The following is a 14,687-nucleotide window of genomic DNA, read 5'->3' on the forward strand; positions in this document are numbered from 1 at the left end:
TTTATAGTACAGAAAAGCACGAGCTTCTAACTGGTGTGTATAATCCTTTCAAAGTACCTCTTGCTCACCAGTATTTTTCACCTTCTGGCTGGGATTGGACAATTATAGAACATCCACATACCGATGAACGTATCCCTTTTGTCTTCTGTTCTGCACGTATGTTCCCTGATGGCATTGTGCAGAGCATTAGAGCTCTGATTGGCTCTCCGTGCTGCTGCAGTGCTGCTGTTCAGTGATTACAGAATGGCTGACAAGACTAACTCAGGCCCTTGTGCTACATACATTACATTTTGTGAATTGTATTAATTAGAGCATGATTTTAAATGTATGATGGCCATATGACACCAGTAATGTTGTTTTTTGGTTTTCTTTTCTAGTATTTTATGTCTATGATCACAACTCTTGCTGTTGTAGCTTGGATTGGACAGCAGGTTCATAACCTTCTCCTGACATATCTTATAGGTAAGTATTTCCTCTATTCCGGTTTAGATGTTCAGTTTAATTCTCAGCAACATTCATCAATTTTTTTACATTTGTTTGGGGCCTCTTACTAAAATACTATGTCCAATATCCAAACCTCCTGTTTTGCTTTTAGATATAAATGTCTCCTGCGCATACAGTGCATTGTATTGATTAGTGCCCTGTCTTTTATATGAGTGGCTTATACCTAGTCATATCCACTTATATACTAGTCCGCAGAGGTAGTATATTATATGCCAATGTCCCACTGTTGGTGAGCATTCATTGTTGATTAAAGAGTAACTGAATTTGTGCCCTAAAAAGGCAGGTAGAGGGAATGTTTTCCCCAATGCAGAGTTGTCATGCCTTGTTCTGCATGGTGTCTCTGCATGGAGGTTGAGTGTGAGTCCAATAAGGAGACCAGTAAGCAGCACAATAGTGACATCACCAAATCTCCTGAGACAAGTATTCATGGGCATTAGAGCCAAAGGTTCACACTACAGTTATGAGGCCTATGCGCACTCATACCAGCAGGGGCACTGCTCTTTTGCAGCTATGAGGCCTATGCGCACTCATACCAGCAGGGGCACTGCTCTTTTGCAGCTATGAGGCCTATGCGCACTCATACCAGCAGGGGCACTGCTCTTTTGCAGCTATGAGGCCTATGCACACTCAGACCAGCAGGGGCACTGCTCTTTTGCAGCTATGAGGCCTATGCGCACTCAGACCAGCAGGGGCACTGCTCTTTTGCAGCTATGAGGCCTATGCACACTCAGACCAGCAGGGGCACTGCTATTTTGCAGGAGGAATTTCAGACAAAAGGTATATTTGTCAGGGTACTGCTTTGGAACAACTAGCACTGCGAGATCTTCCCTATAACCGCAAATGGTATCCCAACATACCATGCACAGTTCATAAAAAGCACCTGCTGTATAGTGCACTGTGTTGAAATAGGAGTGACGGTAGGTTTTATTTCCCCCCTTTTTTTTTTTTAGGTTTGCATAGAATAGTGAGGAGTTAGAAGCCTTGTGTGGTTTTTATTGCTGCACATGTCCCTGCTGATTATTTGTCCCTGGGATCTACTGTTGTTGAGATTGAAAGTGAGAAGAAAAGTTGTCACAAGAACAGAAATAAAAGAAAAATCTTCCAGCGGGGATACCTGTTGGGGTGACAACAGTTTCAGGAGAGCATTTGCTCACTTTGGAGAGATTTCTTCTAAGCTCCTGTTTATAAGTCAGAAAGTATAGGGAAATTTCCCTAACGGGACACAGATGGCAAAAAAAAACCTGAAAGGAGTTTCATCATTCCCTTAATGCAAAATGCCTCTGTGCACTGGAAGTTCTATGGTTTTGCAATGCATATTGTGATTGGGCCCTAAATATTGTAGGGAATATGATGTATCTGTTGGCAATGACTGGCACGTGGATATACCTCAATGGCTAGGTCTATCCTAAAGGCATAAAATGGAATGGCAGCAAGTAAGAAATTGACTTGCAGTGATGAGTTCTTTGCAGTTTGGAGGGCTTGTAGCTTAGAAGGTATTACTTGACATTTTATATAGTTGTGACTATTTATTATACTGATTTAATGCATTGATAAAAACTTCTGCTTTCTTTTCAGTGAGTTTTGCACTTCTGCTTCCTGGACTCAACAGACATGGAGTTATTACAAAATTTGTAGGCATGGGAAAGCGGGAAATAAACAAACTTCTAAAGCAGAAGGAGAAAAAGAATGAATAAGTTCACACTAACTATCACACTGAAACTTCCATGGGAGCATTTTTTTTTTGTTCTACGTTTGGTATTTGGGGATAAAGTATATGCCTGACCTTAACATTGCCGATCACTTCCCCAATAACTGCCAATGCCGTATCTTTCTAAATCTGTTGCACTGAAACTTGTAATGTTTCTCTAGTGTACAAAGTCTTTATCTCTAGAGTGTTTGATAAACTGCTGTAGTCCTCAACTGTCCGTGTCATATGGACACAATTCCTTCCTCTATTTTAAATGTTTTCTCGTCCTCTTGTAAATATTCTTTATTTTATTTTATCCTTTTGTGTATAATGTTTTTATTGTGCTTTTTTTTCTTTCTTTGTTTTGCAAAGTAAATGTCTTCCTGCTGTCAGTGGATGTAATAAACCTAGTATATAAATAATACATTGTTTTGTTTATTGGGGGGGTTCTGATGAGGGGGGAAAACATCTATTGCTGTGCTGATTATCACTGGTGTGTAGGGATGTGCAGATACCAAGTACCGTACCCGGTACAAGTACATGTACAGATACTTTTCCAGCTCCAAGACTAGACAAAAACTCAAAAGTTAGAAGGCAGCTGTCATTTTTAAGGAGCATACGTGGCTCATGGAATTTGTTGTTTTGTGTGTGTATATAAATGTATCAGTACTTGTGTATTCACAGACACAAGTACTGATACATTTTTGTTTAGTGTCATGTGACAGTTTTTCCAAGGTCCCAGCTGCAGCCGCTGCCACCCTGGTAGTTCTCGTGAAAATGCGATATCGGCACTGGTATCTGGACATCCCTACTGTTGTGTGTCCTCTATGTATTTCTTTGTAGAATCTACTAAAGGGTAGAACATACATTTTGTATAACATGCCTATTAGTGGAGTCTCCCAAAATGGGTATGGAGATGTTTGTTGGGCTGGTGACAGCAGTATTTCAGATGAAAATGTCACAACTCGGCATGTCAGTAGCACATAGTACCTTACAGTGGAAAAGATTTCAAGTGAACCTGTACTGTGTCCGTACCAGGCAAAATGGTAAGCTCACTTTATAGGAGCGAGTTTAAAGATCCTATACTTGACTTCCCCATGCTTCCCTTACACTGGGCTGTCTGATTAGCTGTAGTAAGTTTGACTCCCTCATGTGACAGTACTGGAGATTGGCAACTTAGGCACCAAGCACTGCATTGTGGGAAAGCAGGGGACTGCACACTAGCCACAACCTGGGGTGGACAGTCTAGACCCTGCTGGACTGGGCATTGTGGAGATAGCCTGGAAGTGACCTTCAGGAACCTTCTGTATAGAATGCTTTCTGATTAGCTCCAGAGAACTTTCTAGGTCCAGAGCCCCCAGCATTATTGCCTAAGCACTTGCCTGCTCTTACTTGCAAAGAGCCTCTTGGACCTTTTTGGTCTTGGGTCGGTTCATACTACCCAACTACAGTGACTTTGGTCACCTCCAGGCATCGGACCCTCATCTGCTGTTTGGGTTTCCGGAGTTCCTGAGGTTTTTACCATGTACCCTAAGCCTTAAGTTGATAAAAAATAAAGTTCAGGAATGTCACCAGCACACCAATTCAAACGTGAAAGCGATCCATTTAATGACACAAACTTGTCATACAATGCAAGCGCTTTTGGGGCCTCACAGGGTCCCCTTCATCAGGCCCAGAATGACAGAGTATAACACAAACCACACCACTTGTATAGACATAAACCAAGTGCAGTAAAAAGGAGAACCTCCCACCCCTTTAATTGCATTCCCGCCATAACAATTCAAAAAGACTTGCATAAGATAGGCATGTAGGTGAGAAGGGCGTGCACCACTGTCTCGGCCGTTGGCTGCTCGCACAGCAGCCCTTCGTTATGTCAACAACGCTGAGAGCCAGCACTGTCTCGTCCACCATTACTTCAGCCGCGTGGAACACCGGGCACTTCCTGCAAATGGTTACGAGTAGGGCTGCTGAATTGTGAAACGCACGTCCGATTCGAACGTGCGCAGTACGGACTGGAGATCTGGTATGTAGTAAAGGCTCAAGCGGTCTGTACGAAGCCCGAATGATTTCATATGAATACAGATTGGCAATACATGAAATCAATTGAAGATTAGCATACAATTTTGGTGCTGTACTTAAGGAAGCATGTTAAAGCAAATATACAATGATCAAAGACTGCCCTGAACAACGGAGCAAAATAGAAACATATAGGTACTGTATGCTTGACATCACATAAGGCAAGGAAATACATATGGAACACTCATTTGAAGCAAAGGGACGCAAATAAGGTGTAAAATAACGGAAATGATAGACTGTAATAAAACCTATGCTGTCCATACATAGCACATGTGTGGACACGGATAGTAATTACATTATTGTACCTCTGGTATTTCATACTGACAGTTGAGTATATCGTAATGAACCTAGGCTAACCATTGAAAAAATCATTGTATGTGCACTGAAGTAATGCTGGACCTTTAAGGTACCAATTGTTTGTCCCCTTGGGGCAGACACTAGGTGCTCTGCTGGTAGTTGGGCAAGGAGCGATGAGCAAGGAAGGCAAGTGAGAAAAATAAGGGTTATATGAAGCCGATGTATAAACACGGAGGGAAAGAAAAGAGGGATCAGGGGATGGGAAAGTAAAATTAGATATGTGAAACCCAAAGCTGTCACTATGTTATATGGCCCACTGGTGAACCATCTCACTAATGATTAAAAGTAGCCATGAACGTGGATGATAAATGCAGCATGTAAATGGCTATCTATTTTCAAGAAAGCAGGTTAAAGATAGGTTGGCATTTAAGCCCCTAGGTTGGACACAGTCAACAGTGTATATCCAGAACGACTCTCTTTGTAACAGTTGTTTGGATCTGTCCCCACCCCTTGGAATTGTGGGTACCTGCTCAATAACCCTGCCCTTAAGCTCATGCACTTGATGTTTTATGTTTGCAAAGTGTATTGCTACAGGTTTGTTAATGTCAAGGTCCTCTCTGCGTTGATGCATCTCTAAGCCTGATGAAGGGGACCCTGCGTGGCCCCGAAATCGCTTGCCAATGAGATACAGCTATTGGCAATAAATGAACATTTCGATTTTTTCAACTTACGGTGTGTTGGTGACATTCTTCTATGGCTCTCAGTACTATCGTGGGAAAGGTTTCTACCCTTTTTATTAGGTTTAAGAGACCATTGGGCTTTCACGCTTTGATTAAGGCCTTTGTACAGGGGGTCTCCCATGTAGCTCCACACATGCATTTTCCTGTGACTCTGGGATCTGAATTTGGTTCTCTCGGCGCTAAAGAAACCGCAGTTTAAAGCTGTTAGAGACATTGACCACTTTTTGGTTCTGCATGGGGACTTCTTTCTTGCCTAAGGCAATTTCTGCCTTTCATCTCAACCAAAACATTGTTCTTCTGTTTGTCTGTCTAGTTTATCAAAAGGACATTTCCCTCTATTGTCTGTGGTTTTGTCTGTGAGACTCCCTCTTAGCCTCTGCTTCTTTCAGGAAGACTGACACACTTTTTGCAATCCCAGATGGACCCCATAATGGTGCACTGGATTCTTGTTGCACCATCTCTAGTTGGCTCAGGCAGACCATCATCCAAGCTTATGGTCTCAAGGATTGGGTTCCACCCATTCCTGTCAAGGTGCACTCTACTAGATCTGTGTGTGCTTCTTAGGCTTTTCAGCATCAAGCAACTGTTTCCTAGATTTGCAAGACTGCCACCTGGTTCTCTGTTTACACATTCTCTAAGTTCTACCAGGCTGCAGGCAGTCCCTAGTTCTCTGTTGTTCGCTGTGTTGCCCACCCCTCAGTTGGAGTGCTTTTGGGTGTCCTGAAGGCTAAGTCCTCCTGTGTCCCTCAATGGATGGAAATAAGAAAGGGTTTTTGTACTCACCATAAAATTCCTTGGAGTCCAGTGAGGGACATAGATTCCATCACTCTGTGTTTATGATCATGCTATGGGTACTGCTTTGCTACGAAGTTGTGACAAACAGGTATAATGATGGGTTATGCTAGGCTCGCCTACAGGTTTTTTTTGTTTGCCAGTGTCCAATCTTCCCGTAGACAGCAGTATAACCTGAAGGTTATAGACTTTCTGTGTCGCTCTATGGACACTAAGAAAGGAGTTTATGGTGAGTACAAAAACTCCTACTTTGCTGGAACACAACTTTATGAATTCATCAGTGACGTCACTTTATGTTGCCTTGAAAAAGTGACCCTGGGCGGCTCTGAAACGTCAGTATACAGGTGAAACTCGAATAATTAGAATATCGTGCAAAAGTAATTGCAGTAAGTGCTGCAAAAGGGGCCCAAATCAAGTACTGAGTAGATATGCATGCTTGTACTTTTCAGAGGTCCGATATTGTTCTATGTACAATCCTTGTTTTATAGATGCATGTAATAATCTACTTTTTTGAGGTTGTGGATTTGGGGTCCTTGGGGTTTTCATGAGCTGTAAGCCATAATCATCACAATGATGACAAATCACGGCTTGAACTATCTTGCTTTGCATGTAATAAGTCTATCTCATATATTAGTTTCACCTTTTAAGTTGCATTAGTGAAATAAATGAACTTTGCACGATATTCTAATTATTCGAGTTTCACCTGTATACTGTATGTCTGTGACAGTGTTCTTCATAATACATTTGTGTGATGCAATTACATGGAGTGCTGGTTACTTTATATACATTGATCTGGTTTTGGTGTGGCAACATCCGATCCTATTAATTCAAGCACCTACCTATCATTTGAAAGCCTTGCGCTGTCATGAGTGCAGCATCATATATGGACTGAGGTGCATTTTTTAAATGTGCCAAATACACATACACGGTAATTCCAATGGTTTTAATAGAGGCCAGTTCACACAATTGTGTTCCGCTTTTAATAAAGTACAACAGCATGCTTTTTTTCCACACATGAATACGCTCAAACACATGTAACCATCAAAAGGTATTTGGCTCCTCTGATGATTGATACTACCTATGTCACTTGCTGGTTAGGTAAAGTGGTTATTTTTACAGTATCCTGTACAGTGCTGTGCAGTGCAGTGCCAGTCATATCATTGCTCATGGACGTAGATACTGTATATTTATTGGGTATGTTCAGGAGCATCCTGTGTTATATGATCTTAGGGGTCCTTTTTACAAAAATAATGCCAGGAAGATGGAGAGCTGGGCCAGCATTGCAGCTAAAGTCTTCCCGCACTATGATCAAATGGGAAAGACTCAAAAGCAGAACTCTGATTAGTAAAATGCTTTATAGATATTACCAAAAATGTCCAAATTCTATGCATCCTGCATGTATACTGATACTGTTTACTCTAAGATCCTCAGGGAATTGATATTGTTTTGATCAAAGAGAGAGAGAGGGCACCAATCTCCCCTCCCCCCCTCTCCATCCCTTGTTTTGTCACACCGGTTAACATGTTACAGTTAGTGGGGGGTTTTCTGGCCTACATTGTTATTATGGCCTACATGTTTTCCCTATACATGTTGTGCTACATGAGGGTGGGGGAAATCCGCTTCATTCTTCAGTTGGTTCAGTTGAATTTTTAAAAGGAAAGACAGAAGCTGATTGGTTGCTATGGGCAACTGCTTCAGATTCTTTTGGCTCCAGTTTGGACACAATTTCACCAAAATATACTGGTAATAGTCCAAAGACACAAACAAACATGCAAACAGGCATAGAGTGAGCAACAAGTATTTTACTAGGCAAACTTTTTATTTACAATCTGAAAAAAAAACAAAAAAACACACAGAACAACCCCAACATAGGTGTACGTTTAATAAACTGTGAAAGAGTGTGATAAGCAGTGAGAAGGCTTTTTTCACCTTAGCAAAGTGAAAAGTCTAGAAAATGGTGTTTAATAACCCGTGATAAGTCAGGTAGGAACTGAAATATCTCACCTCTTCTCATCCTGGTGATAAGTAAACAGAAAGTAATGGGAATGTACCTGTTTAATAAAGGGAGAAAAGTAGAGAACAGCTTTATCACTGGATAAGTATTGTGAAAAGTACCCTTGATTTAGCACCCTGTCAGACCTGGTGATAAAGGCCTTTTTCTCGAGAAGCACTGAGCAAAGATACAGGAACCTCCTCCTCTGTCACTCAGTTCTTCTCTGTTTCCAGTCCTGAGGAGAAGTTTGAGTGGTATGTTCTATTCAGAGCCTAGTGCTATTCTATCATTAGCAAAGTGTTTCTCAATCATGCTAGGCAAACCATACCTGCTGCAGCAGGTTCTATACATTGTACAGCTTTGCCACTTTACAGGCAGTTTAAGGGGACCCCCCAGGCACGATATTTATTTTCATTTTTATTGTTTCACTTTAAGTGATGTTAAAATCACTGCTCCTTTAATAACTGTTTTTTTTTATTGATTCATGTCACCCAGGGCAGTACCCAAATCCCCATACCCTTTATGGCCTATAAATTGCATATAAGCCTTCAAAAGGGGGTCAATTGATTTTAAAAGTTCTAGCCCCATAGACTTGCATTGAGTTTGAGTTCGAATTCCAACTTTTTCCATGTTCTAAAGTTCGAATTCGAACCAAACAGGAGGGTGTTTGGCCCATCACTGATGATTAACCTGCTGACTGCATACCAGCAGGAGGTTCCTCCCCAACCATGTATTCCAATGCCCCAACATCCCACCCAACCAGCAGAACCGCAGCTGCCACCAACACCACCGCTGCATGTCTATTATGGCTACTCCCAGGCAATCCAGACCCCGTCCATGGGTATTGGCCATGAAGGTCCCAGCCAATACCAGTACTTTGCACCTAGAGGGCAATTAGTGGAGATGGACAGGGAGGAGACCACATCTCCCTCTTATTATCTTTAACAGGGTTATTCACAAAAGGGTGCAGAGTTTGGAGAAGGCCGGAGAAGTGAACAATCTAGGCTCAAGCAGCTGATTTGGAAAAATCCTCCAATTCAGCTCACTTTCCAGTTCAGCTATGTTGTCCTAGATTGTTCTCTTCTCCGGCCTTCTCCAAACTCTTCACCCTTTAGTTAATAGCCCTGTAAATTTTTATTTGTAGATTATGTTAATCCTTTTTTGATGTTTTTGAAAAGGTTTTTGGTATGTAAGCTGTTTTACTGTGTTTGATGAAAAAAAAATGGCCATTGGCCAATGACTAAAAGGATTTGATACAGTACTCCTTTAATTTTTTTGTTAAATTTCTTTTCTCTTTCACTTTTGCCTTTTGGGATTCCTGTGGCTGGAACCTACCAATTCCTGCAGTAAGAATTCAAAATATGCTACAAATCTGTAAGCAGCAGTCCATATGTAATTGTATTTGATACCATTGCATGCAGTTTGGACTAGCTCGCTGTCCCTGCACACATCTATCTTGCATCCAGGGAACATTTTAAAAAGATATTCGGTAATCTTAAGGGAAATTATCTATTTAAAAAAAAAAAAAATCTAGGGTTTCCTGTAAAAAAAATTAAAAATATAAAATTTTTAATTAAAATGTTTTAATTTGGAGGCAAACACAATGAACTGAGTCTTTCATGGTAGAATTAGTTTCCTGTTGGCTAAATTCATTTGGAAACGAAACACAACAAGAGGGAGAGCTGTCATTTACCACTCTCACTTGTATCTCAAATGAAAACAAAGTAACACAATATTGTTGCAAAATGTAAACAATGAAAGTAGCTGAGAGATCTGTGTTATTCTGCAACAGCTTCTGCTTCTTTGAGGACACTTCTATCCCCTGTAAAGAATCTGACAGCTGTCACAGAATAGCTAAAGTGATTAACTGTCACAGAATTAACAATAATTAAAAAAAAAAAAAAAAATACATTTTTCTAAGGTGTTTTGTGTTTATTTACATTCTATTAAACCCTTTAGTGAATGAGTAAGGGTACCCCTTACTTATTCACAAGGGGGGTGGCCCCAATCTGGGTGCCGCATTTATGAAAGTGGGTACCCAGATGCAGTTGAGCCCCCCTGCCTATAGACCCCCACAACCACCAGGTCAGGCTTGTGGGGAAGAGGCCATTGTCCCCATCGGCATGGGGCAAGGTGCTTTTCCTGGGGTCCCCCCCTGGAAAAACACCCTCCCAATGCCAAGGGCATGTGGCCTGGTATGGTGGAGGGAGGGGCACGCCGCTTGCTCGTCCCCCCCTTTCCTGCCCTGCCAGGCTGCTGCCCCGGATTAAGGGACTGGTATGGGATTTTAGGGGGACCCCATTTCTTTTTTTTTTGGTGTTGGGGTTTACCCTTAAAAATCCTACCAGACCTAAAGGGTCTGGTATGAATTGCCAGAAAACCGCACGCTGTTTTTTATTTTGTTTTTACATCAGGGTTCCCCCATAACTTTCCTACCAGATCTAAAGGGTCTGGTATGAATTGGTGGAGGGACCCCCACACTGTTTTTTGTGGATTTTTTGTTTGTGGTGCCAGAAATTAAAAAGAAACAAAGTAAACATGTAATGTCATGAATCCGAATGCCGAAACTAATTGACTTTCAGACCCGACACCAGAAAACCGAAATAACGAATTATCCAAAACGAAGCAAATGTTTTGCTGGCTTCCATGTCTATACACTACACAGGTGGATCAAGATGCTCTAGTTTTCCAAGTGTCACTTGGGGTAATCAAAGTTCATAGCAGTGTTTCCTGACTAAAGGTGCCCATACACCTATCGATTATCGTTCAGAAATCCTCCATGAATGGTTTTTCGAACGATTATCAATCAGTTGATGGAAGCCCAATATTTTTTTTTACTGTACTCCTGGCCGAATTTTCGCAAAGGGTGAAGCTGGAAAACTTTTAGAATCGTACGAAAATGGATAAATTAGTTATTATGGATTAGTGGCGTTTTCATACGAAAAAAAAATCGCAGCAAGAACAATGCACATGCGCAAACAAAAATCTGTTCTGTCTATGGACGAAATTTGGTGAGTTAGTATTTCTAACGAGCAATTATCGAAACGACATCGGTCTGTGCTTGATGGGCTATGTGAGCTGGAATCGAACGCAAGTTCTTGGCAGCAATGAAAATTCCCAAACGAAAATCGCAGAGTGTATGGTCAGCTTTAGAAACACAGTTTGTATTGATCAGGATACACTTTCTATTGCCAGACAAGAGTACCTCCAAGATTCACTGGCTTGTGCCAGGCACACAGCACACTCCCTGGCATCTATAATGTCCTGGGCATCTAGTGATTTTTTTTTCCTGTGACCTCTGGTGTCTTTGGCAACATTTGTGCTTTTTAATCTCCTGCCTATATTATCTGTGCATTGAGTGTGTTTCTTTTGTCATATATAATGGATGATAATAAAAAGATGTACTCCACCTGTTACTAAATAAATATGGTTGCAGGTGTGTGTAGGATTTCCTGACTTTAGTGTGGACAGAAGGAGGTTTATTCCCTGCATGGCTGGCCAGTCTTCTCTCAACTTTTCAATAGTGTCATCATTCAGACAGCTGTAGTAGTATATAAGGGCAACTTGTAAGGACACATTACAACATTCACAAGATTATTTTACAATCATTTATAAGGCAGCGTGTGCATCCCTCTTCCATTGTCTCCTATTGTTGGACTTGCGAGGTGCATTAGGAAGGATTTGTCCTCCGCTACTCCTAAGTAGAAAGTGTCCTTTCATCAAATATCAACCTTTGCATCAAGAGCTTAAGACCTTCTTAATATTAAAGTGACACTAAACTCAGGAGTTAAATCTTAAAAATGCATTTGAGTATCTTAACTATTTACAAAAATGTATCTTATTTGTGTATCACTTGGCTTTAGATCCTCAAATAATCTCTGAATTCATTAGTGTGTTAGTAAAACTACTATTTCCATTGTGCCTTGCCATAAGCTGGCAATGTAGGCTGGGACTTGTAGTTTCACAAAGTGGTTAGTGGTGTGTGTGCAGGGAGGGTTGCAAGAACTTGGATATTTTCCTCCTGCTCCACTCAGCGTCAATGGCATCTTCAGCTGTGCCAAGTCCCTGGTTTATAGGTGTATGGCAAGCTTTAGGCTCCTGCCCAGGCTGCCTTTCTTTGATAATACTCTAAGAAACTCCTAAAATGCCCTAGCATCAAGTAAATAACACACTTGAGTTATTTCTGTACACAGTTAGCTAAATATGAACTGAGGGTTATTTAAAGGAGAACTATGAGGTGAGTGCTTTTCCCTCACCTCATAGTTCTAGCCGACCTGTGACAATGAGACTGTCACAGGTCGGCTCAGTAGATCGGGATGTGAGCGAACACATACCGGCGTTCGCTCACCTCTCGATCCTGTCACGGCCCTCTGCCGTGACAGGGGAGGGGCTTGATTCCCCGCTCCGATCCGCTAGCGCTGACTGGCAGGACGGCCGGGGGGGGGGCAGGTACAGCTGGCTCTGCCTCTAGATAGGCAGAGCCAGCTGTCAGTCACACAGCTGGGCGGATCCCGGCACAATTGTCGGGATCCGCTTCAGCGTCTCAGTATACCGCGAGCTACAGCTTGCAGTATACTGAGCCTAGGGTGACGGCAGGACGCTAGTTTGTGTCCTCCCGTTACCCTAAGGAGAACTATGGGGAAAAGCCTTAACCCCATAGTTCTCCTTTAACAATCTGCAAACAAAGTTGCAAAGCAAACCTGTGAAACAAATGCAGACGGAGTGAACAAAGAATATTTGTAACATAAAAGTTCACACTAAAATTGATAGCAGAAGCACAATTCACAAAAGAAGTGACATTTTGAAAAGAACGGCGGGGACCTGAATTGATGTTCAATACTATATACTTTTGTATTGTTGAAAATGCTCAATAAAAACCTATTGAAATTGAAAAGAACGGCAGCTATTTTCAGTGAGTACAATGAGATTTTAAAATTGAAATCACATAACTAGAAAAAAGTTCCTTATCTTTGTACTAAAACTATGTTACCTGAGCATCAAGACAAAAATATGGTTCAAAATCACTAATATAGGAAACAACTAGAATGTCTTTTAAAGATGACGGCATTGAACGCATGTAGTGAGAAAGAATAATACTATGAAACATCAAAAATGTACATCATAGTTAATAGACCAATAGACTAATAAAATGAATACAGCATGGATGTGATTAAAGTCCAGTATCAAGAAATGATCTGACTGTTTGCAGTGGCAGATGAGATCTGTAGTCCTAGCAATGAGGCTTAACTAGAGCTCAAGCAGAGATCCCAGACAACAGCAGCATGTAGTAAGTACAACTGAAAAAACAGCATACAATTAAAGTCCAGTATCAAAAGGTTCTACTTGCGGTTAGTTGTGGCGGATGGGATTTGTAGTCTGAGCAGAAATGGGTTAACTAAAACATAGGCAGAGCTCCCACACAGCATAGCTGGTTGTACTAAGTACAAGGGTGAAACAGCATGTGGTAAAAGTCCAGTAATAGAGTTTGTACTTGCGGTTAGTAGTGGCAGATAGGATTTGTAGTCCAAGCAGTCCCTGGAGTGTATCACTCAAAGAAGCGGGCAGGTAGAGGTTCCAGGACATCAGGGAACAGAGGAAGATAGCAGCTGAGAGGTTAAGATGGTTCCTAGCATGTGGAACTGAACGACACGAGAGATTTGCAGCGTGCAAGGAGGAATTGCTCAGTGTCCTACAACAACAACAGGTATAGGAATGTCACCAGCACGACAACGACTTAAGCGTCAGTGAAAATCCATTTATTGATGTTCAATCATTACAAGCGCTTTCGGGGCCGCGCAGGGTCCCCTTCATCAGGCTCAAAAAAAACATGTTTATTCCTATACTTGATTATACTGAATGCGGCGGCCAGGGCTGTAGCTACCATGGGGCGAGTGAGGCACTCGCCTCAGGCGCAGCAGAGAGGGGGTGTAGCCAGGGCCGGCCTGGCTGCGCCCCCTTGCCCCTTTTGCCAAGATGAGTACAGGACGCCATTGGCAACAGGGGCGCCAGGCAGCCAACACAGCTGCGGCTCAGCAGGGAGAAGAGGAGCGGCACAGGCTCCAGCTTCTCCTCGGATCCTCGTTTCTCTCCCCCACCTGTATGGGCAGAGGACTTTGTGTCCTCAATCTCTTTTTCTATTTCAAAAGGGAAATGTCAGGGGCATGTTTAAACCCCTAATATCTCCCCTAAAGCCCCCCCCCCAAAGGGGGGGGCACAATTTTCTGGAGGGGGCACAATTTTCTGTTCTTGCCTCAGGCGCAAAAGGAGCTAGCTACGGCTCTGGCGGCGGCATCCGCAGTCACTACGAGCACCCTCTTCATACACTTGGGAATTCCGGTAAGCAGTGCTACAGGTCTTTGGATTTTTTCTACAACAAGAACAGCAAACTCGAGCAACAGCACGTTATTACTCTCAGGTGCCCCACTCAAGCGGCGGCCATATTGAGTGGGGGACCCGAGATTAATAACGTGCTGGATTAGTGTGATCCTACTTCATTTTCATACTTCATTGCTGTGGTGTATGTGTATAGGGCAATGCCGTGGCTGGCGCTCGTGCAGAAGAGCTTTCTTGGCCAAACCTCTTAGTTCTAACTAAACCG

The 14,687-nt window shown here is 42.3% G+C and overlaps 1 protein-coding gene across 1 annotated transcript in view; it reads left to right on the forward strand.

Annotated features, from left to right (window-relative positions):
- ARL6IP1 (ADP ribosylation factor like GTPase 6 interacting protein 1) overlaps positions 1 to 2,475 on the forward strand; it is a 12,924-nt gene extending 10,449 nt beyond the window's left edge. The window contains exons 5-6 of the mRNA XM_018571011.1: positions 378 to 462; positions 2,080 to 2,475. Coding sequence (XP_018426513.1) covers positions 378 to 462; positions 2,080 to 2,198 — 204 coding nt within the window. The 3' untranslated portion in view covers positions 2,199 to 2,475. The remainder of the gene's footprint in view (positions 1 to 377; positions 463 to 2,079) is intronic.
- Positions 2,476 to 14,687: the final 12,212 nt, after the last annotated feature.

Source organism: Nanorana parkeri, unplaced genomic scaffold (genome assembly GCF_000935625.1).
Source record: "Nanorana parkeri isolate BGI_ZX_2015 unplaced genomic scaffold, ASM93562v1 scaffold1653, whole genome shotgun sequence".
NCBI lineage: Eukaryota > Metazoa > Chordata > Amphibia > Anura > Dicroglossidae > Nanorana > Nanorana parkeri.